This window comes from Mchenga conophoros, linkage group LG20, assembly GCF_057382185.1.
Source record: "Mchenga conophoros isolate Kocher_MC1m ecotype Shallow Benthic linkage group LG20, M_conophoros_male_GT1.1, whole genome shotgun sequence".
Classification (NCBI taxonomy): Eukaryota; Metazoa; Chordata; class Actinopteri; order Cichliformes; family Cichlidae; genus Mchenga; species Mchenga conophoros.
Window position 1 is genome coordinate 15178681 of NC_140545.1, and position 25030 is coordinate 15203710.

At 38.9% G+C, this 25030-nt stretch overlaps 1 protein-coding gene across 1 annotated transcript in view; it reads right to left on the bottom strand.

The window, feature by feature from the left end:
- Positions 1 to 25030, bottom strand: part of klhdc8b (kelch domain containing 8B) — a 277860-nt gene that overhangs the window by 38577 nt on the left and 214253 nt on the right. The window contains exon 5 of the mRNA XM_085260474.1: positions 2304 to 2405. Coding sequence (XP_085116600.1) covers positions 2304 to 2405 — 102 coding nt within the window. The remainder of the gene's footprint in view (positions 1 to 2303; positions 2406 to 25030) is intronic.

Consider the following 25030-nt stretch of genomic DNA (forward strand, 5'->3'; position numbering starts at 1 on the left):
AAAACTATCATATGCTAGGGCTTTCACATTCACAAGAATCCAGCTGAACATCCACAGGAGGTTTGTGTTAGGTAATCCACAGCTTGTCTAACACAGGGTTCCCCAAAGCTGCAAGCCACCTTCACCCCAACCTTTTCTTTAATGGTTTATCCAGCTTAATTAATGTCAATCAATGTCTTGTGTTATTAAAATGACCTCTGTTCTATGCTGGTATCTGTGCTTTTGCTGCTCTGTGAGCCTCTGGCTTTGCATATATGTACAAAGAAGGGTGTGAAGCTCCCAAAGTAACTGTACTGTGAAATGTCATGGAACAGCTGGATGAATGATCAATCTTCTTTTGACTATAGTGGTCCGTTTTGTTGTGAGAATGTTGTTAGTTTACTCCAGTCGAGTTTTACAAACACTAAAGATTCTCAAGTGACACACTAAGGCCTGATTTACACTTCTGTGGGGAGTCTTTGTAGAGTCTGACCTCATCTAAGCAAGTGACTGACAAGCCTTTTAGATCATCATGGTGCATGGTCCAGGTGTTTTATATGAGGAGCCACCTGGGCTCCCCCCCCTCCTGGCTCCCCACTTATTGCTGTTGTCAGGGGGAAATTGAACGTCAGGAAAAAATGTTTCCAATTCTTTCACATACATTATTATTCCTTATATTGGTATTGATAATTGTTATTCAAGAAATGCAGGGAAAAAGTAGGTGTAAATGTACAGGAGAAATCGAAAGTGGTGAACAAGCCAATCACAACACACGGCATGTATATGCAGTTGTTTTTTAAGGTTAGGGCGTTCAGAGGGGTTTGGAGTCATGATGTAGCTACGGTGTAGATTTCCCGCTGATCCCAAGTGGCTGATTGTGACCCACACCTGTTTTCACACCTTGGCTCTTGTGATTAGGTAGAGGATCATCAGGGGGTCCTTTTGTCCCTTTTTGGGGGTGAAACTCCCTCTGGGTTTAAATCTGGGACTCTCCACCATTTGACCCTTAGAACTGAAGAAGCTTCTCGGATGAGAGGTGAAATGTCTTCAAGCAACTTAAAGAAGTCCAGACGCTTTTCATTTTTGTGGAATATTAAAATTCTGCTCTTCAGCTAATACTTTTGTTAAATTTCTAGATCTTAGTTCTTGTTTAATTTAGCTTCCTTTCATATCCAGTCTCTTAGTCTTTCCTCTGTGTGTCCTCCTCAGCATCCTAAGTCAGTCATGTATGTTTACGTTTGTCGAAGTTTGCCTTTCTCGCTCTCGCTCTGACTCTTGGTCCTGTCATCTGTGTGGTTCTTATGTTCTAGTTTGGCTATTTCTTGCTTTCATGTCTGTTCCCCTTTCGTGTCCAGTCTGTTTTGTCTTCCTGGTCTGTCGTGTGTTTCTATTTCTGTTATCCCCTATCCTAGTGTCAAGCTCCTGAGTCTCAGTGTGCTTCTCACATTTTTTGGTTTACCTACAACATACCAAGAAATAAAAAAGGCTGAATGATTTAATCTTTCTAAATTATTAGCCTACAAGTACCAAACAATTTAATGCCAGCATTAAAAAGTTTGGCCAGCTTTAGTTAAAACCATCGAAGGATGGCTGTGTCCCCATTGTGCTCAATGTTCTGATGTTAAGATAAGATAAGATAAGATAACCTTTATTAGTCCCACATGTGGGAAATTTGTTTTGTCACAGCAGGAGTGGACAGTGCAAAAGTTATGAGGCAAAAATTATGTTGTTGTTTACCTCAAGTACAACATCTAAGTACAGCATCACTCAGATGTTGTACTTGAGGTACACACACAAAGGTATTTGTGCTTTGATGAATCACCTGCTTTCACCACAACCTTCTTGGAGCAAATAGTGCATAGGATCCACTTCCAGAGACCTGTATCCCCACCGGTGGTAGTCATCTATATCAACTGGGCTGCCTGCCTGTTCTGTTGGCTTCCTTCATCTGGATGTCTGTGATGCATGCATTGCACTACAATAGATCATTTTGGTGCTATGTCTGTATGGTATTAAATAATTTTAAAAAAAGGAAAATAATATTTTTATCCCTACCAGAAAAAAACATAACATGAGCAACGGCTCAATGGCAACAGGATCAAGGACACAGGCTGTATACAGTACATTCACACACCACTGAAAGACATTCAGTGATGTTTGTCTTTTTATTTCTTACATTTGTGATTTTTACGTAATTGTGTTATATAAATTAAATAAAGTTTCTTTGCCCATTGTTCTACTTCTCCTTCTTGAAATGAGGCACAGTGCTGTACTTGATTAACAGAAGGCAGGAAAAATGGATTAAATAGAAAAGAGCTGCTGACCTAGACCACCAGCTATGATGACTCTTCCACCCAGGCATCCTGCCACAAAGTCAGCCCTCTTCTCCCTCATCCTGGACATCCGAGTGGGTTTTATCCAAATACCTGCCAGAGGTAAAACACAAGAAACTGTCAGTTATCTTTCAGCACAGTCATCCACGACAGAAAGCAGTTTTCACTGCCATAGTATTTTAAAGAAAAACACGGTATATTGAGTATGTGGGGTCACAAGCAAAGATGCTCTCGGTGTGTTGGGTAACAGTCAAGTTCTTCAGAATTTAAATGACTACATTAATAAATGTGACTGCAGTGCTTTCAATTACCTCATTAAACTCAGAGTGAACAGTGGTCATACAAATGCAGATAAAAAATAGAAAACAAAAATTACTTTATCACAATCCCTGTTTCCAAAAAGTGCACAAAAGTACTCGTCATAATGAATAAAAAATGTTATCTTTAGCATATACCATTTAAACAGTGCATAAATATGCAGCTGACACAACAAACTGTTAGAAAGAAGAAAGCTATTTCGTTTTCCTACCAGCAGCCCTAGTTCCTAACTTATATAGACACTAAGTAGACAAATAAATACACTTCCTATAATATTTTCCACTAACTGTTCCTTTAGGTCAAGACAAATGTATTATGCATTAGGGTTCAGTTTCTTTGTAATTGTAACAATTGTAAAGGTCAGACTGTGCTTTGCTTGCATTTCTGCTGTTTGGGGGCAAAAAGAAAGAAAAAGCCAAAATGAATTAAAAATAATAGAAAAGAAGGAACAAGAAACATTATAGAAAGTTTCTGTTAGTACAACCCCTGCCTCAGGAGCTCCCTCCCACCATGGCCATCATTTTCCTTTTTAGGTCTAAAACTCAGAACCCGGCAGCACATTATAGCTCTATATATGGAGTATCACATGTAGTGACACACTCCTTTCCCATTCTCCATGTCCTCTTTGCCAAGGGTTCTGTGAGAGGGATGAGCTGTAAATTCAATAAAATACAGCAAAATACACAAAAGAACAACAATTAAAGTTGCTCTATATTTTAATACATTGAAATGAATAAAGACTATTAATTCAATTCAAATCAATTGTATTTACCTATACACAGCAAGTTGTCTTATTGTGTTTTATGTGAGATAAGATAAGTATTACTGCATGTAAAGTAGAACTTTTTCATCTTAGAGATGCACAGTGGTTTCTGCAGCTGTTTGATGTGATGGGTATCTAACAAACTCACAACAAAGACTTCAACAAACCAACGTAACTCTTTAACAGCATTTTGACCAAAATCAGATCAAAGTCTCTACGTGTGAGTTGAGCTGACCTGTCTATAGACCTTTTCAATGAAAAAGGTTATGTTGAGTTCTTCAGCGTTGGTGTGGAAATGTGGAAAGAGTGGAGAAATGTCTAACGGCTGTTTAGACATTTAGACTTGTTTTTTAGGGGGGAAAAAGTGGCAGGTTTAACTTATTTGTCCATAAAGCAATGGTTAAGAGAATTACTTTTAAAGTGAGCCAGTGAACAAAGGACCACATTTTTACCATATCTTTTTTTCTTCTTTTTAGCTAATGAGCTAATCATTGGCATTAGCGGTAATATACTGCGATGGTAAATGGTAGATGGATACTATCTGGTAGATGTTATCCATCACCAAATTGTGCACCCCCTGGTGAAAATCTCAACAGCAGTTAAATGGGAATCAAGGTGCTGTTCTACTCAGTACCTTTATGTAATATCATGATGTTTATCACGGCTAGCATAGCGATGCTGGCAGTATTGCGATGAGAAGAATGATAGTAGAAGGATAGTGATCATGATAGATCAACGGGTGGGCAGTTGAATTCTTGTGTGGGCCTTAAATAAGCTTTGTTGCATATTGTCTCACAGATGGCTGCCACTAAATGGTCACCACAGAGCAGTTATCTCACCTAACAGAAAGCTCGTAAGAGCACTTGTACTTATGGGCGCACAGCGCTGGGAAAAATAAAATCTTCCCAACAGTGAGACAGTCCAAGGCTGGAGAGAGAGCTTATACCGGTATATAAATAGATGGAATTGTCTCTGGCAAACTGTTTTTCTCTAAACTCATTTCTGTTTACAGCAATCTTTGACTTGGTTTTTGAATTTTCAATGCACGACTACACAGGAGAAATAACAGAAAACATCTCTTTAGTTGGAAATTTCATTTACTCATTCTTTTAGGGAGCATGGGCAACAGAGACAAAAAACGCTATCAAGAAATAACAGAACTGTTGCATTTTAAAACATGTTCATCATGCTTAGAAACTAAAATGAATGAGTAAATCTGATTTACTGTAAACAGTGAAAGGCCTAAGGTGAGGCGACAGGAGGGGAGAATACTGTAATTTCGAGATAACAGAAATGTGTTGCAGAGCTGTTGTAGTGCTTCCTGTCAGGAAAGCAATAGCAGAGTTGCAGTGCAGCTAAATGGTAATCTCTGAATCAAGGGAGGGGGAGGCAGAGCCACCAGAAGACCATTAATAGATATGCTGGCTGCACCAGATCAGATATTCAGCCATGGAAAAACGAAAAGGCCAGATAATGTGCAAATATTGTCCTGACATATGGGAGGAGAGGAGCGAAGAGCCGAGCATTCAAATAAGCATGGAACTTTTGCTGCACTCTTCTTATCCAAGTTCTGTTTGTAGATATTTGACAGAAACAGCTAGGGCCATGCTTTTGTGTCTTTCTCAGCTATCTAAGATTCATTTTAGCTTCTTTGCATTTCTGATGCACTGATAAATAATTGTGTGTTTTGACCATCTTTGAGGAAAAACAGACGAGATGGGATCCAGAGATCCATGTAGCACCATGCAGTAACTAAAAACTGTCCTCAGTCAGGATTTCATGTTCCATAATCAAGAAAGGGTCCTTCAGTGCATTTTTTAAAGAACACAAAAATGTGAATATGGGGTTGTGCAAAATAAATTCTCTGAGCTCTTTTCAGAGTATGAAGGAGAAGAGGGAGAATGTTACAATAACTGGAAAAGTGTTGGGTGTAACACATTCCAAAGTAACATGTTACTGTAATCACATTACATTATACAGTAATGCAGTAATGTAAAAATGTTAGGGAACTAAACATTATAGTTAGGGTAATGTTGAACTAAAATGCGTTTTCCTTTCTGCGCAATTCGGCCGCAGTCAGCTGGTTTTAGTTCATGTGCAGGAGGAAAAAAGTGAAGCGGCCTCATGATACAATCCAAATTTAAATTCAAGTTCAAGGGTCTGTCATTTTGACAGAGAGCACACATTGCAAAAGAGGTAAGAACAGGGTTTCCTGGGAACAGAAGCACTGGGAAAGGTTAATCACTGCATGAGGTAATGAAATTGCTTTTTACAATCTTTGCTCTTTACAGTGCCTATAAATGTGAGGAAGAGGAAGGAGTAGTTTATTTGTCCTTATTAGGAAATGACTGCGTTACAGCAATGGGAAAAAAATAATAAATCCAAAACTTGATGTTATACAATAAGGAACTAAAAATCAGTGCTGTGACTGTGGTATGAGGTTAGAAAGATCTCCAGCAGGGGCTAAAATTGATATTAGAGGAAGTTCTCAGCCGCATATCCTGTTATCATTTGGATAACTTCTTCATCAGATGATGGCAGAATTCAAATAGTGAGTTCAATCCTCCTGGATTCAAAGAACAACAATAATTACCACAAACCTCATTGCCAAGTTATGGATCATTCATAATGACGTGGCTGACTTGTCGTTTTAAAGTTCTTGAATTGGGTCCATCCAAGTTTCATAAACTGAATACAGGAGATTTTAAAATGATACCTTACTGAGAGTATCAAACTCTCCAAAGCACCACCATCTCTGGCTCAAGAGTTAGAAGGAAGCACTTTTGATGTACTTGAATTTGTGTAAAAATCTCTGCTGAAGAACCAGGTATGTTGGTTCTAGTGTTTAAGCTCACATCATTTTTTTCCTTTTTCTAAATTTCTTAGCTTCTTTAACCCCAACACAGTTCATCAGAAACAGTGCAGCTGTCCCATGTTAGTCACTTTAGGAGGAAATAACATTCAGACCAATAACTTCATGCACTTTCTATTATGTTGTGCTTTATTCATTAGTGGCTCAACCATGGGAGATCTGCAAGCTTTTGTGGATTTCTTAAATCACCTTTAAGTAAGCCACAAGGGCTTCAGTGCAATAGGTAATCATTTATAAATCTTTGAGTATAAAATAAAAACAAAACAAAACATAAAAATACCAAATTTTCAGTGTTTTCCACTGCATCGCCTTTATCATATCAAACTGAACAATGCTTTGTGTGCAGACAGGAGATGGCACCTGTGTGTGTTCTCACATAATATATTCTCTCACACAGCCTCTCACAAAGTTTGTCATGCAGAGAGCTACCAAGAGACAGGGCAAACCATTCTCACATACCAAAAGGAAAACTCACATGGTGCATTTTTCACTGCTGCTTTATCCTTTAAGAGGACAAATGAGCCACTTTGGGGAGGGAATGCTGCAATTTGTCAGCACAAATTATTAATTCGAAGGGCTGCAGCCAGCTGCAAACATTAAAGAAAAGCAGGGAGAAAGCAATATTTTACTTTGACTAACATTTCTCCAAGTGGTTCGGGATCAACTGACTGCTGTAAACACACACTTTCTGTCTGTGGTGAGAGGAGGTGAGTTGAGTGGCATGTGGGGCAGATATATGTCTGGTGGACTCAGCTGGAGGACAGGAGAGTGTGTTTATTTAAAGCTCGAAATCAATCCTCTTCGTTCTCCTGTTTCACCCTCCCAGACACTTCACTCTGTACCCATCACCATGTTCAATAAGACAGGTGCACGCATACTTAGAAAAGGCATATAAGTGGAGAGCAGAAGCACATACACGCGCACACACCCAAATCATATAAGCCACAAGTCTGTAAATAGATGCACACATGCACACAAAGACATTGTTGTATTTACAATCTCACCAACAGCATATTTCCAGTAAATGGGTAAAATTACAGCCTTTCTCACCCTGTTTTCAACACGATCAAAAGGTAGAAATGGGAAAATATTGGCAAGGTAGTGATGACAACATCCCCTCTCTGGGATCAAAACCTGGGAGCCAAGAATGTGTTTAATATTGCATGCACAAATGAAAGTGCTACACTGCATATCATCAAAATCCTAAACTGTTCCAGACACCAGTCAGCAATCATTTCTTTTTTAAGAACAATAGACTTTACTGACATTTGCTGCATCTCATAATGGCCACAGTTCTCCCCTTTTCAGATGACAAGAAGGTACATCTACACAAAATCCTGCAGGAATTGTAAAACTAAACTCCCCACAGTAAACACCAGAGCTACAAACCAAGCCAGTTCATTGCTACAATACTGCAGCTTTGTATGAATAGCTGGGCTTCCATACAAGTACTTTGTATGGATTTTGGACAGTGATGACTGTTGTACTGCAATCTCAGCTTATCACTCCAGTTGAACTTGGTTGATACTTAGAAATGAAACCCAGCTGAAATGCAAATAAATTATAGACATATTTCATCATATTTTAGTGGGTCATAAAAGAAAAACAGATGCATCAAGGAAAAAGATTAGTTCATTTAAATGTATTTTAATAGGATATCCAACCAGTTCCACAGTCAAGGATTAAGCCTAGTCCCAGACTGAAAGGAAACCTTTAATTTATCTCCTCTGAAACAAGTTGAATCTAAAACTAGGCTTAATTTACGCCTGTGAAAATGAGCCATCTAGAGGATTTCTGTCTCACTGTGCAATGGTGAGTTTAGAAGACTTGCAGTTTATAAGTCTCTTAAATAGGGGATCAGTACAAGTGTAGTTGACATTATGGAAATAACTTCTTCAATTGGTATTTTTAATGTAGACTAGCAGACATATTTTGACCGCATGCAACCTCTGTGTTTGACAGAAAAGTTGCCTTGTACTTCCTGAGTAACGTCAGCCATGTTTTCTTGTTATAGTCTGTCTCATTCAGTCATTGTCAGTTAAGGTCTTTACAAACTTAAGACAGTTTTCCTCAAGGTTCAATATTTTCTGCCTCTCTTAGGAGTGTCTTGTCTACATTCTCTGTTTAAACATTTATTGTCCTGTTAAAGGATCATTTGCTGGTCCAGTATAATTAGAATCTGGGTGAAAACCACACCATTGTTCCAGAATGTCAGTTTTGACTAAAAGAGGCAGTCTCTCTCCAGTATCTTGACATAGACCTTCCCTGGCTGATGTATGATCACCCTAGTTGAACATAGCAAATTGTGGACAATCTCCATTCCAATTCTTAAAGAGGGGGTACTGCCTTCCACCTCGATACAGTGTTGCTGAGGCATGTCGGCCACAACAGTCCCACAGCATCCATAGAGCTCTCTACCCGGTGCTGCCTCCTCCAGCTTTTCTGAAGAAAGACCTAGGCATTTAAGACAGCCAAGAGATGTAATCTCTTGAGTGGGTCCTAGGACTGCTAGGAGTCTCTTCCTGGTAGGGTATGCTGGCTTCACAACTCATCTTGGAGGTACCCAGGACACATCCTAGTGAAATGTCTATACCACCACAACTGGCTCCTTTCCATTTGAAGGAGAAGCAGCTCTACTCCGACTACCTTCCCAATGACCAAGCTCCTCTGTCTATGTCTAAGGGAGAGTCCAGACATCATTTTCAGGAAGCTGATTTCCGCTGTTCATATCTACAAATTCGTATATCTAGCTACACCAGGGGTAGGCAACTACAGGTATCGAGTGCCGGTGTCCTGCAGGTTTTAGATGTGTCCTTGATCCATCACAGCTGAGTCAAATGGCTAAATTACCATCTCAACATTTTTGAAGTTCTCCAGAGGCCTGGTAATGAACTAATCATTTGATTCAGGTGTGTTGACCCAGGGTAAGATCTAAAACCTGCAGGACAGCGGCACTCGAGGCCTGGAGTTGCCCACCCCTGACATCCATCCATCCATTCGCTTCCGCCTATCCTTTTCAGGGTCGCGGGGGGCGCTGGAGCCTACCCCAGCTGTCATAGGGCGAGAGGCGGGGTACACCCTGGACAGGTCGCCAGTCCGTCGCAGGGCCCCCCTGACAAACACTGACTGGTAAATTGATAGGTTTGTTTTCTCGTTCATCTCTCTCTTTACCAAAACAGACTGGCACAGCATCTGTATCACTGCAAACACCACACTAAGGCTACGTTCACACTGCAGGCAAAAGCGCATCAAATCCGATTTTTTTTGACCCTATGCGACCCATATCCGATCATGCTATGACAGTGTGAACGGCACAAATCCGATATTTTCAAATCCGATCTGGGTCACTTTCGTATGTGGTACTGAATCCGATACATATCCGATGTTTTAGAAAGCAACTGCTGTTTGAACGGTCATGTTGCATTAAATCCGTCTTTTAAGTCACTGACACAAGGCACACGCCAATTATCAGCTCTGGAGAAGCGCCCGAGAAGACATCACGAACGCTTCTGGGCCATCCAGTGAAACTGTTGGGAAGACAACGTTGGAGAAACGTGAACATTTTATTTGTACTGTATAATCTGCAGATTCTGACAGAAATCTGCAACTATCCTTTGAAGCACCGCTCCTCTCTAAAACAGCAATAAGGATAATTATTAGGTTATCTACATTATTAAGTAAATAACAAAATAACTTAAAGCAAAAATTGGGAAACGCGTTGTGTGTGACATCTTCTTTTGCGCATGCGGGCCGCTTTGAGAGCTAGAGCGCGTTTGCTGTCGCATTTTATTTGTAGTGTGAACGAGCAGACAAAAAAATCGGATTTGATCAAAAAATCGGAATTGAGCATTAAGACCTGCAGTGTGGACGTAGCCTAATCCATGTGTCAATCTCCCATTTACCCTTTGGAGGGGCTGTAGAGATCTGGTAAAATGTGGATCGGGCAAAAGTGAAAGGCCTGTGTGGCCCAATCCCCTGTTACTGAAACAATATTATTTATAGAACGTGGCCATGGCTCACAATTTGGGGCAGCTTTCAGATGAAGCTGGTCGCTCTCTTGGAAATCAGTTCTTCTTTAAGCAACTTAAAGCAACTTTTTTCTTTTTTATGTATCTGTTGAAGTAAGACTAATGATGCTCACAACAAAACATATATGTTTTTAGAAGCAGTAGAATCCGATATATTTCTTAAAAGTTTCTTATGGATAGACTCTCCATCCTTGGAAATGCTGGCATGGTGATAATTATAATAGATGGAACTCTAATGGATGTAGTTTGTACTTATTTGATACAACAGTTCCTTCTCAAATTGGATAAATTCCTTCTTATGAAAAAAACAATTGATAAATGATTCACATTATGAGGATATACTTACACATTATCTCGACAATACCTATCTCAGAGTATAAATCATCACTGAAAGTGTTTGCGCAATGAAGAGAAATGGCCTTAATAAATCCAAGGTGTTGAAAATGTGGTGCATTGATGTCAGAGAGGTTTTGCTGTCATTACACACAGGATTTCATCAAGATCTACAGTGTGTACAGTTTTAGCCTCATATGCTCAAGTGCACCTGTATCTTCTGGCTGACACGAGTGGTCTTGAATTTGCATCGACTTGTACACACAGGTAGGATAAGCTTCTAGTTGTCATGGTCCTGGGCCATGTGGGCCCAGTATTCTTAGTTTCTTGTATTTTTGTATTTCGTTCCTTATTTAGGCCATGTTTCCTAAGTTGTCCTGTTGTGGTGTTCCTTATTTGACTTCCCCTTGTGACTTTTATCCCCTGTGTGCCCCTCTATGTATCTGTGAGCCCTCATCTCCCCTCCTTGTTTCATTCCATGTTTCCCCAGCCCACTATGCCCGTGCTCTCTCTCTCCTCCTGTTTGCACCTGTGTACTTCCTGTTTTACTTTGACAGTCTCCCGTCAGTGTTGTTTACTCCTGCCATGTCTTGTTATGTTTATCTGTGTCAGCTGTGTTCCCATGTGTGGCCACTTCCCCTGATCATCCCTCTTGTGTATTTAGTCTCTGTGTTTCATGTAGTCTGTGTCGCGTCGTCTGTGTTACCACCCCCTGTGTTCCGTATCTCCAGCCATAGCTTTTTCTTAGTTTATGTCCAGTTTAGGTTTTCTGTTTGAACTATTACCCTTATACTGCCCTCGCTCTGGTTTGTTCTGTTATCAGCCATAATAAAAGGCTCGCTTTTGTTTAATCCACTCCTGCATCTTCGCTTGTGTTCGCGTCTGGGTCCAACACACACATTCCCACACGGTCTATCTCCACGGACCGTGACACTAGTAGTGTGATGCAAAAAGACGTAGGCTGCTTCAGAGGTTCCAGCAGCCATTTGGCCAGCAACAAGAAGAATGAAACCAAACTGAACGCTGTTTAACACCCACATGAATGCAAGCTGTTGTTGAAGTAAAGTGCTGTAACAAGCTGTGACCCAGGCAAACAAACAGTCACACAAGGTTAGGGGTTAGTTTGTTCAGTAAGTTTGTATAAGAAGGAGTGAAATCCTTTGGCAGCATCAGCAAGGCTGCATTACTTGAGCGGTGAATGATGCTGAAATTACACCTAATAGCCAACCAGTAAAAATCCTTGAATACGGTTCGAGGACCAGTAACCATTAAATGTCCGAAATGGTTTCTGATTCAAGTGGCTTCCCTTCAGGAAATTACCTACAGAAAAAGAAAAGAAAAAAATCCTTTCCATATGAACTGTTAATGGCAATCATAGCTCGACTGATGTTCTCAGCTGAAAGGAGTGCAAGGGTGCAACATGTAAAATGACATATTGACTTATAGGCCTAATAGGTGTGAAACTGCCAATGAGATTTATTTATTAACTTCTTAATCAAAGGTGACAGAACGCTATTCCTTAGAGTTCTGGACCACCTTAACCCTGTTAACGGGTTAATAAAAGTTAAATACTAGAACTTCAATTGCTTTACTTCACTAGAGACAAATTAGATAGATTAGCAAAGATTTACAATTTAAAAATATTGTGGTCTATTAAAAAAAAATATTTTGATGCTATCACTTTTCCAATTGCTCTTGAGTTGACTTGATCCACCAGCCGCTGTCTCTTCTGCCTCCTATCATTTTGCAGGTCTTTTTAATGCCGCGTTGAACCACATGTTACAAGTTGCTATAAAAAGCCTTCAAATCTGTCTTTGTCTCGCTTGCTGTTTCCTCACTCAGCCAGGTTTTCTGCTCGCTCCCTCGGTACAACATAAAACCTTTAAAAGTCTCACTTTTTGTGCATTTCTTTATCTGTTTCTCTTATTCCCCTCTACTCTGCAACTGGATTTGCATCCTGGACGCACAGATTATTACATCCACTCAGTGAGCTAAACACGTGCACACATACACACACACTTGTGTGTTGAAGCTGCAATGCAGGTTTGATTAAAAACACTTGGCTATTGATTACAAGGATCGATGCGTTAATCCTGGAGTCTTACGAGGATAGAGAGGATGCACAAAGCAATGGTCAGAACAGTATACAGCCTGCAGAATGTGGAAAACTTCCTGCATGCACAGAGATAAGAGTCTTTTCTCATCCGTAACATGAAGCACATGCAGGCGAGTCTCTCGGCACCATGGACAGCTACACATAGCCGAATGTTGATCTGGTGAGTTAGAAAAGATATTGCCCGGCTCATTTTGAAGATGATCCTGGAAAAGGTGATTATTGTGCCTCAGTCTTATCTAGCAGGGCTTCAGGGGGCACTCAGGACCAAAGCAGTGAGGGGCAGATGAAAACACAGGCTGCAGGTTTCTACCAGGTCTGTTAATGAGTCTCCATGGCCTCTCAGTGATCCCATAAATATTCATAAATAGTGGGTGGAAGAAGAAGTTGATGTGGGCCTTAATCAGTTCCACAGGCATGGCTTTATGATACACCTAGACACTTTTATACTGCTAACAAATGACAACTCTTTACTCTAGAATCCAATTCTCTAATTCTCAAGTGGCATATGCTCAGGAAAAGTGTTCTGAGAATGACCTTGCAGAGTATGCAAATCAATTAAAGAATCGGCTGCTGGCCAGATTATGCAAAGCCACCCACTGAATGCAGAGCCTCAGTAGACAGACTTTCAAACTCCAACCAAATGAAGATAAATAAAGGATAAATAAAGTATTATCAATCAATCAATCAATCAAATTATTTAGCAATAACTGACAATAACAAGTGGTCAAGCAAAAGTTCGACTACACGTAAAACTGTTTTGTTGGCAAATTTCACATAAAGTATAAAAAAATGTATTTCTTTTGCAGAAAAGATTTCCCCATCTTGTCATGGATTAATATTACTGCTGCAGGTGTTTAAAGGGAGTGGAACAGCTGCTTCAGGGTGTGGTGACAGGCGAGGCTGGTTTTTGCAGTCGGCGAGCATCATCTAATCATGCCTTCCCTATTTCAGTAGCAACCAGGCCGGAGAAAAGAGGAGAGAAGAGCTGCTGAAGCAGAGAGCCGTTGCAGAGAACAAGCTGCCAGAGAGAGAGTGAGGGAGTGTGGAGCATTACAAAGTACAGAAGCGCGAAAGCAAAAGTGCAAAAGTTATCCTGAGGCGTCCTTTGTGTCCACAGATGTATTAATAGGAGAATATTTATCTCGTAAGATGACATGTTATATAAACTCATTTACTTGCTATTGCTACCTTTGTTTCACCTATATGTAGATTGCATGGAAAATCATGACTGATATCATTTCCCTGCTTGTCTCAGTGCAGTTTGCTCAGCTCCAGCCATTGTTACATAACACAGAAAAGCCCATGAATCAAGACATGCTACCCCGTGTCAAGCTTGTGTGTCAGTCTACGTCTCACTGTTTCCTGTTTTATTGTGACAGTCTTGTGTTCCATGTTCAGTGTGTTTAGCTTTGCTTTCTCCTGTCTCGTCAGGCTTAATTTGTCCCAGGTGTGTTCCCCAGGTGATTTCATTTCCCTCGTCACCCTCGTGTATTTGTTGTGTATATGTTCCTTTGTTCATTGTCAGGTCCTCTGTTTTTCATGCATCATGTTCCATGTATCTCATGTTCAAGGTTTTCAGTGTTTCAGGTTTAGCTTTGCTTTCTCAATTTAGTTCAGATTATTGTTGTCTTAGTATCCGTTTATCTTTGTTCTTATTCTTTCATCAGTTTATAAATCGGCTTGCTTTTCGTTAAGATCCTTCCTCATCTGGTTTGTTTCTCTCTTATGACATCTGAAAACACATTTATCACTTCATCATTTGGATTTGAAGAGTTTTCAAAATATCAATAATCATGAAAAAATAACTATATATCAATATAGAAAGATTTTTTTCTTTTTTGGACAAGGAAAGACTTCATCATTTTTAAAAAAGTGTTCATGAGTAAAGCTGATAAAAAACAATCTTACAAATAACATCAGTCACACAGTTTTAAAAAGTGAACCAGAGATTCTAGAATAGGAAGGAATGATGGGAAGTTCATTAGGGAAAATAGGTGGAACTATCATATTGAAACCTGGGCCTAGTTTTCTTCTATTTGCTTTTGAAGTGTGACAGCATGTAAGGATTTAAAAAGGCTCCCAAGGCCTTCAGAAAAAAACAAAGTTGTTAAATCTTATACACCTGTCAGGCACGAGATTTAAGAGGTTTTTCAGAATAATGTGAAATAAATCATCCCTCTGAAAGGAAAATCTACAAGCAGTGTAGAATTTATGACTATTTGATGTAAACTCTCCAAGAACCCACAGTCTGCAAAAAAATACCCATTAAAGGCATTGAGTAGAAAAAGGTCTCTGCTGTCTAAAAAGAAAATCAGAGCATCTACAATATTCAAACTACCACACAGGCAAAGACTACATCTATTGGTCTGATGTATTCTAGACAGACATATCAAAGACATGAGAGATGTTTGTCTACAGTAAAAGTAGGAATAATTGACAGGTTTTCAGGAGAAGAACCTCATAACAGACATTAAGCATTGTGGTGAAAGCTTTCAGGTTGCTTTGCTGCTTCAGAGGAAGGGTAAAGTAATTAAAGTTAAAGTAATACATTTTAACTATAAAGTTGTCATCCGAATAAGAGTGTCTGAAGAAAATGCAAGGACAAAAGAGAGTAAAGTGGATCTTTTAACAGTATAATGATTTTCAGCACAGTAACAAATTCACCAAGGAATGCTTCACAAAAGATGAAATATAGGGTTATGAAACGGTACAAAGTGGAAGTTTCCCAAACTCCTTAAAATCTTGTGAGATTTCTTTCAAAGCAGCTGAAAAAACTTTGTTTAAAAGAGTAGAAAATACTTTTAGTAAAGCAGTGTCACAAACTGGTACACAATTATGGAAGTTATTTATTCTAAAGGAGGTGATCCACTGAGACAAATGTTGTACTTACTGTGCTTTTTCATCGGCAAAATATTACATGTTTTGATTTTAATAAAACACCTTTTTTTCTCTGGGTTTTAATCAGATATGGTTTTTCTTGTCTTGAGCCATGAGATGACTCCCCACATAAAGCCAATGTCTCAAAAACATGTGTCCATTGACAAGAAAAACAACAGATGGTATAGCTGACAGAGCCCTGACCTCACCACCACTGAGTCAGTCTAGTTTTGATGATGCAAAAAACAATCTGGTTTACCCAGAAGAATCAGCCCTAAATTTTTTACCAACATATTTGCACTACATTTACAATACAATACAATACAATACAGTTTTATTTATATAGCACATTTAAAAACCCAAAGGCACACTAAAGTGCTTCACAGTAATATGGAGAGTCAGCATAAGGCAATAACAGGGTACAAATCGGGCACTAGCACAGACAGGATAGAGGCACTAACAGACCAGAGGAGTTAGATAAATACAAAATCTGCTAAGAAAACAAAAACAGAAGTAAAATTAATAATAAAATAATACATTTAATACAATTTAATAAAAGATTTAAAAGTTTAAAATTTAAAAGATTTAAAAGGATATTAACTGGTCAGGAAAGCAAAGTCAAATAGATATGCTTTCAATCTTGATTTAAAGGATTGGATACAGTCCAAGACTTGAATAGAAGCAGGGAGGCTATTCCTAAGGTTGGGTGCAGATGAAGCAAAGGCACGATCGCCTCTGGTCTTCAGTCTAAACTTAGGTTGGGCCAGGAGTAATTGACCTGATGATCTTAATGCACGACAAGGAGTGTACAGATTGAGGAGGTCAGTGAGGTAGCTGGGCACAATGTTATTCAGGATTTTAAAAGTGAGTAGCAAGATTTTAAACTCAATGCGATATTTGATTGGTAACCAGTGTAGATCAACAAGAGCCGGAGTAATAGGGTCAAATTTTCTAGTTCCAGTAAGAAGGCGAGCCGCAGCATTCTGAACGAGTTGCATCCTTCGAAGAGAGAAGGCTCGGAGACCACAGTAGAGAGAATTACAATAATCTAACCTGGAGGTCACAAAAGCGTGGATACGTTTTTCCAGGTCCCTGTGTGGTATATAATGCTTAGCTTTAGAAATCTGGCACAGTTGAAAAAAAAAACAGATTTAACTACAGATGATACTTGCTTATTGAGCTTAAAGGAGCTTGATAAGTGAAAATAAACACCTCCATAATATAAATGGATGCATTTTAAGGAAAGGCCCTGCCATATATTTAGAGTTTTCTGCAAAACCGGTTAGGATTACAGTTTTGCAGGAAATCATTAAAGCAAATTATCTTAACACTCCAACCACAGACCTGAAATCCAGGCCTTGATCCAATATTGCCCCTATAACAATATTTAATTTACCACTGCATTACAAGTCTCTTTCTTTGCTTTTGTATCCATGGAGGCTATAATCCCTTTTCCAAACCTATGTTGCTATATAGCAAGTATTAGTAGAGAACAACTGAGCTGATTTACTAATGCTGGTAAAACAAAGTGAAAAGTCCTCTCTATTCAGCATATTTTTAAGGAATATTTTTTATATTGAAAACATCCATCTGTCTGTTAAAGGTTACCCATATTGGTATGTTCTCACCCTTTGACTATCACCTATTTTTACATGAGTACCAATATGAAAAAAATGATATGATGCAAAGAAAAACATCTCCAAGAGTGCAGAGCATCTGAGACCACAGGGGAAAAAACATGAGGAAAAATCCAATATACAAACATGAAATCTTGAAATCTGTTCACAGAATAGCGAGGAGAGGACATTCAGGGCACAGTATAAACATGACAGCAATGATTCAGAGAAAGAAAAACAGGTATTTGGTTCTAAAGGTCTGACAGCAGCTGGCGGGTTTTGAGTCATCACTCAACCTCGCTGCTGCCTCCTCTGTCCTCCCAGTGAGGAAAACTTTCACTGATTTGCACAGAGTAATTATACTGCTGCCGCTGCTTTAATAGAAAGAGATGTAATCAGCAAGAGGCCTAACAAATCTATCTGATAGTCTATGCAATCACAGCATAATATCATAGTTAGGCCTGGCTGAATAACAGAAGAGAAGCTGTTGTTTTAAGGCCTCTGTTGACTGAAAAAATAATAATTAAAGATAAAGCTAATATTCTACTGCCAACACTTATCTCACTGTCTCTGTTTATGAAGGCTGGTCACCAGGGTAACGTGTTACTATAATCTGATTACTTTTTTCAAGTAACGAGTAAAGTAAGGGATTACTATTGCAAAAACGGTAATTAGATTACCGTTACTTTCCCGTAGGAACGCTGCGTTACTGCGTTACTAAAACCGTGATTTTTTTTTTGCGAGAATGTCTCATGACAGTGATGTAAGCGAATGCGACATTCGTGACAACAATCAGATCAACAATGGATCACATATCGAGTGCGGGAGAGAGTATGAGCGTGCAGCGTTTAAAGCGTGGAAGTACTGACCTTACTTTGAGTTTAATTCCATAAAAAGTGACAAAAACATTAGTGTCCGTTGTGCGTGGGAAGAAAACTTCTTTTTACAGCGAAAAAAACCCCTAAACAAGCTCTGAGTGCGCTACGACGTAATGGGAAATTTACAGAGAAACTCGTGGATTCTTCCACTGACCGCTGCGCCACACCTGCACCAGAGCACACCTCCGCCTACCCCACTCCTGCTTTACAGGTGAAAATAGAGCAAAAGGACCGCTAGTCTTTGATTTTATTTACTTTCTGCTGTGTTTTACTTGCATCTATTTGAAAGACTGAGTGTAAACACAAAAAATATTTTATTTTATGTGCTGGAATGTGCAGAAAATAGGTTTAAATGTTAAACTAATTTCTTCAAGTCAGAGAATGGTGCATATAATTTAATTTTTGCTTGATGCATAAAGTTAAAAGATTAAAACGGATAAAACAAGTTTAAAAAAAGAGACTTTTCCATTTGATTACATTTTGTATGATGGATTATGCAGAAAAAGTAGAATTGGGTTGACAGATCTATCGCTTTATCACCTATTCAGGTTGTAAATCGTGTTTTTAAAAAGTAACTAAGTAATTAATTACTTTTGAAAATAAGTAATCAGTAAAGTAATGGGATTACTTTTTGGGGGAAGTAATCAGTAATTAGTTACTGATTACTTTTTTCAAGTAACTTGAACAACACTGCTGGTCACATAAAGGATTTATTTTCTTCCTCTCCTCTTCTCCACCTCTGTTTCTCCTGCTTTCTTTCATAAACTCCTAAACAGCATGACACACCAGAGAGACCATTAAGGTGCGGATAAAGCTGAATGTGGCCTGAATTATTTTGTGAAACAAGAGGCTAGTCCATTAGCCCCACCGCATGTGCTTGTTCATGTGTGAGCATACAGAAAACTCAGAAAACTCTGGCTATGACTGTAGTGCTGTAGCTCAAATATCTAATCATAGTCATCAGGTAAACTTTTTTTTTCTTGTGTTTATTTTATGTTTTGATAAAAGTGGAGAAAGAAACATAGTTCGCTTTTTAATGGGTTTATATTGTGGTAAAGTACAGGTACATGTACATGCTCATGCTACAGTATTGTTTGGTATTTTGGTGCTGTAGGTTCCATAAGGTTTGCATGTATTCAAATAAGGGTCATTGTAGACCACTGTCAGGCAGTTGCTAGGCAACATGACAATATTATAATATTTTATGTATAATTTGTCTTTTGTAGATATAAATGAGATGTTATTGTTGTAAAATTGTGAAATTGTCAAAATGACAGGACACTTTTACAAGGTCTTTTTGTACATTTGCTTAAATTATAACCAGTTGCATTTGGAAAGCTTTCCTAAATCAGGACCGGCACAAACATCGCCTATGAAATTACTCATCTGAGTAATGAGGCTTAAGTCTATTTGATTTTTTGTCTTAATCCATTTGGCTATTGGCCATGTTTATGGCTAAAATCTGAACTAAATAATTAATACCCATTTTCTAACAAGTGTGTTTCTCAGCACAGCTCAGTATGTAGTTTTTTTACAAAATCTCAGGGCAATCATTTAATAGCTGCTAAGGTATTTCAGAGTCAACCAAAGTGCTTCATCAAACAACACTGCTCTGTCATTGCCTACCCACTCACATCAAAACACCACTTTCTTAAGTTAGGCCTCCATACAGGTCAGGGTAATATGCAAAACTCCCCTTGATTAGCTTTCACAGGAATTTATTTTGAGTAAAGAAATATGTGGTTGCTGAGAATATTCTTTTTAACAAAGTATGTGGAATGCATTAAAAAATCTCTCTCAGACTATACAGTGACTAGGCAAATTAACAAAAAACAAAACTGTCGATCAGAAACTGTCTACACTTAAACCTCTTTTCACAATCTGTAAAATGACCATTGACGTGTTTCTCGCATAACTGATCCAATAGTCACTGACATTGGCGCTGTCTTGTTGGAGTTAGCTTTTTTGGCAATAGGACAAATCTTACTGCTATTGCACCAAACGGTTGCTCATAGGAGGTCATATGGGAAGGTCATTGAGGTTATCTCTGTATTATTGTAGATAACCCCCAAAAAATAATGCCTTGAGGTAATATTTTTATGATTTGGCCATTTTCTTTTATATGAACAAAATAGAACTGAAGTGAATGGAATTTAATATTAATTTGGTGGAAATGTTTGTAACAGTTCTAGATTAGGTATGTGTCAGTGGGAAATTATTAGATACAAATATATATAAATACATAAATTACAAAAAAGCCATCAGTGTTTATGTTTATGGTGTGCTCATTCATATCATGACATACAAAGAAAATCATGGAGAACAAAACCCCATGATGAGAGCCTATAAGGAACTGGAAGCTTTAAGTCAAAATAGTCCTTCACAGCCATATACTGTACACAATAAAGGCAGTCTGCATTATGATTAATGGTCAATACTTTTACTGAGGACAAGCTGCCAGTGCATATCACTTTAATCTGACAAGGTCATTTTCAAGAGATGGAGCCTTACCTATAGAGAAGTTAAGAGACTGTGTTTAAGCCCATTGTGTGCAGAATGTCTTTGAGTGCTTAAAGCAGTGGGTCAAGTGTTTCTCCAAACCTCTTGCTGAAACCCTGACTCTGACAGGTGATTGAATCATTCTCTAGTTCACATTCTTTGTCCTGAACGGCCCAGACTCTAGCAAAGAGCTCAAGGTGACAAATTCTACATTCAGCATGGGTGCGGCAGCTTCAGTAGTTTGTTTTCTCCACATAATAAAAGAAAGCACGATATTATTGTATAATAATATGATTTATCTTAGTATAAGTGCTTAATTGAAAAGGCACATGTATTGAGTCTCTGACAGATAAATACCAGATAAGCCTTTGTTCTTGTAATGAGATGGAATCCATGTCAAAAAGGTACCAAGGGACCTTCCAGCACTTAGAAGATATTTTATTTCAAAGGAATGTGTTTGTTTGTTTTTCAGGGGGGTTTAAGTTGCAGAGATTATCGCAACACTAAGAACTGCCTTTGTGTGTGCAACACTACAGAAATGATAAGCTAAGGTCCACCTGTTTCTGAATCTGAACTCAAGCAATAACTCAAATGACCACTTACAATTACAATCAATGTGTATGGAACACAAAGCGCACAAACCTTCAAGCAGATACACTACAGCAGTAGAAGACCACACCAGTTGGCACTCCTGTCTAAGTAAGAATGGGACACTGAAGCTACAATTCTAAATAGACTAAAAAAATGAGACGATAAAAAACTGGAAGATGTTGCCTGGTGTGATCAGTCTCAGTTTCTTCTGTGACGCTCAGATGGTATGGTCAGAATTTGGCAACAACAACATGAAAGCACAGAGCCATCCTTCTTTATATCGCAGCTTTAGGCTGCTGGTGGCAGTGTAATGGTGTAAGGGCTATCTTACTGTCACACTTTGGGCCCCTTAGTACCGTTTAGCATAGTTTAAACACCACCACCGGCCTAAGTATTGTTTCTGACCATGTCCATTTTATGTCCACACTCTACCCATCTTCTGATAGCCTCCTCGTGTCACAAAGTTCCAATCATCCCAAACTAGTTTCTTGGACGAGGATGTGCATCGTGAATGTGCAGCAACTGTGTGATGCTATCATTCAATTTGGACCAAAATCTCCGAGGAGTGTTTCTAGGACCTTGTTTGACCTCTGTTAAGAAGAATTCAGGCAGTTCTGAAGCCAAAAGTGGTTCAGCTCAGTACTAAGTGTAAATTTACAGCCATGTTCTTGCTACAGGACATGTCACAATAAGACTATTTAACATAATTCATTACAAACAGAAAATGCTGGAACTGTATGCCATATTCACTGTTAATGAGAGATACAGCCATATGCACCACAGCAGCTGATATGTTCTGTGCTCACTTTGTGGTAACATGAGCTCATGGGTTAACATATGGCACTGCATTTCTATTACTCTCCTCCTTACTCCATTAAGCCTCACTCCTCGCCTCCTGAGACGCTAAAAACCCATCTGACCACAGCTGGGAATCCCCACTGCAATGACAACTCAATTTAGTGGTGAGCAGATTTTCCCTGAACTTTCTGCCATCTTTAAACATAATCCCACTGCTGCCATCATACTGTTAACAAGAGACACACACACACACACACGCACGAGGAAAAGCACATCCACAAACGAACACCATCACCACCAGCACTCCCTGGGCTCTATTTATAGGTTCCCAGGGACAGAACGTCCTCGCCAAAGATAGTCTGAAGAGTAAGCTGGTCTTTTAATCACCATTTCATACAACAGATATCTAATACCTATACTGCAAAAGCAGCTTTGTACCTCATATAATTATAGTTGTTTGCAGCATCTGTCAGCTTGAAGATCAGTTATATATTCACAAATATAATTAATGTGAAGCCAGTGTGTTAATTAGTGCATGGATATCTCTGCAGCACATTTGCTGCCATGCTGCACGGTCAGAAAACCATGTGGGAGGAAAACAATTCACTGCAATGACCTGTTGCATATTCACCAATTTTAAACTCGCCTGAACAAACACTCAAACACCACAATAGTTAATGAAACTCATTATCAGCACCAACAGAAGGAGGGAAGTAAGAGAACCACCAGCGATGGAGTGGCTGTTTTTCTTTGACTTTTCATTAGATCGCTTTCCTAATCAACAAGCACTCCAAGTAAAAAAGCACCAACAACAGTTAAGCTGATTACTGTGAAATTGCCTGGTAATCAGTGCTGACACAGGGTGCAGACACAGTGAACAGTGGCTTAATTTCAAAAAAAGTCAAGGGAAGTAAAATGGCTTGTTAAAATATTGTTTCAGTACACTGTATGGATTTAACTTGTTTTTTTCTGTGGTACACGAAGAGATTTTACAATAGAAAAACCTTAATATTTCAGCTATTATCATGTTTCTGTTATACTAACTAAAATGCTTTAAGAGGCCGGTTTTATTGTTGTTTTCCTTTCTGGTCAGTCTCTCCGTTCTTGAAAGTGCCAAATATGTGTGACTATGGGAGCCGCCGCAAACAGCAGAAATAAAAGTTGAAGATTTAGATGAGTCATACAGTGAGCAAAGTGGGAGACTATTGGAAAGGTGAGGAGAGGAGGAGGAGGACCGGATGGGCTGAAAGTGCAAAAAGCTGAAAAGAAATAACTGGAGAGAGTGACACTGAATATACATCATCACCCAGCCACACACGGATGATCCAAATGCAAGATAACAAACTCTTCATGAATAACTAATGTTTGAGAGCAACTCGTTGCAGCATCTGTCAAAGATCCACCAAGCTTTGGCTTTCTTTTCATTACTGTTATGTAAATTTTGATAGAGCCAGGTTTCCTCAGGATACTTCACGAGACTCAGAAGTAAGTTGTAAAATCAGTTAATTTGCATCTACTATAGTGTATGCTGATGATACCGAGCGTATAATTCCACAACAAGCATTTTATACTTGAGCAAATATCCTTTTCATTCAAGGCTACCAACTAAAACTACTCCTGTTACAGAACAACTCACTGGATTCCAATAAAAATCCAATGATTTGTAGTTTTAAAAGCCACATCAGTTTCCTGTTGGACTTACACTAACAGAGTGAAAGTACATAAGAGGGGTTTGGAGAGTCCAACATGTAAGTAATTGGTTTTATCTCCTCTGACTAGCTATAGTTTACTAACCAGCTAACTAAGTGTTAATGCCAGGCCTATGCAGCCATTCAACCCCTGGCAGCCTTACTAAATTATTTTGTGGTATGACAGCTTGTATTTTGAAATAAAATTCAATCTGTGTCATTTTCTCTCCATCTCCTCCATTAAAGTCATACCTGAATATCTGAGTTTATGCATATCTGAGTTTAGGTGAGTGAGTTTGTGTTTTGCTCTTCACTGGGACATACTAACATGCACCCATGGATATCCAGAAACATAACTTTATCTTGATCTTGAAAGTACCTTAACTTAAAACTTTTTAATACTTACAATAAAATATAACTCTAGCTTTTGCCTTGCTTGTGTTTAAGCTGACAGTGCTGCTGACACTATTTTGTGTTTGGTTTGACATTGGGACCTACTCACACACCATGATGTCCAAAAGTTGATTCTGTTCATCTGGACGTAGCGTTTTGTGGGAGAAACGTTTCATCACTCATCCAAGTGACTTCTTCAGTTTCTGCAAATTGACCATTGATCAACAACCACCGATGGTTGCTCATTGATCAAAACCCACTGATCAATGGCCATGAGTACCATTCACAGAGAGTTGGGGAATGGCTGCAATCACAGCACTGTAAGATGGTGAAAGATGTACCTTTAGGCCCCCTCCTCAATTCAGAGATGGTCTCATGGCCATTGATCAGTGGTCTTTGATCAGTGGGTTTTGGTCGGTGGTTGTTGATCAATGGTCATGAAAATTTCCATAATTAAGATTAAGGAACTGACCTCCCAGCCCATTGTTCCTTCAGTGCGCTGGTTTCAGTCATTATGCAAATGTACTGTTTAAAAGATTGTGGAAACCTGCAGTCAGCTGAGACTGAAGAAGTCACTTGGATGAGTGACGAAATGTTTCTCTACGTCCAGATTAACAGAATCAACTTTTGGAGATTTACTTACCTGGATGATTGAGCATGCATCAAGACACCATGATGGGACACACCAGTCGTGTAAACCCAAGACAAGAACAAGCAAGACTAAATTACTACATGATAATAAAACTGAAGTTACCTTTTTATGCCATATGCTTATGCCTTATTTTGAATGCCACTGATTCACCATTGTAAAGACCTATAACCTCTAAGGTCCTTCAAGCCAAGTTATTATTATGCCATTCAATTGATGTACAACTATTAAAAAGTGTTATTCTTAACAATAAAATGTAACTAGAGGAAAAAGCATTTATGAAAAAGGTCTACAGTGAT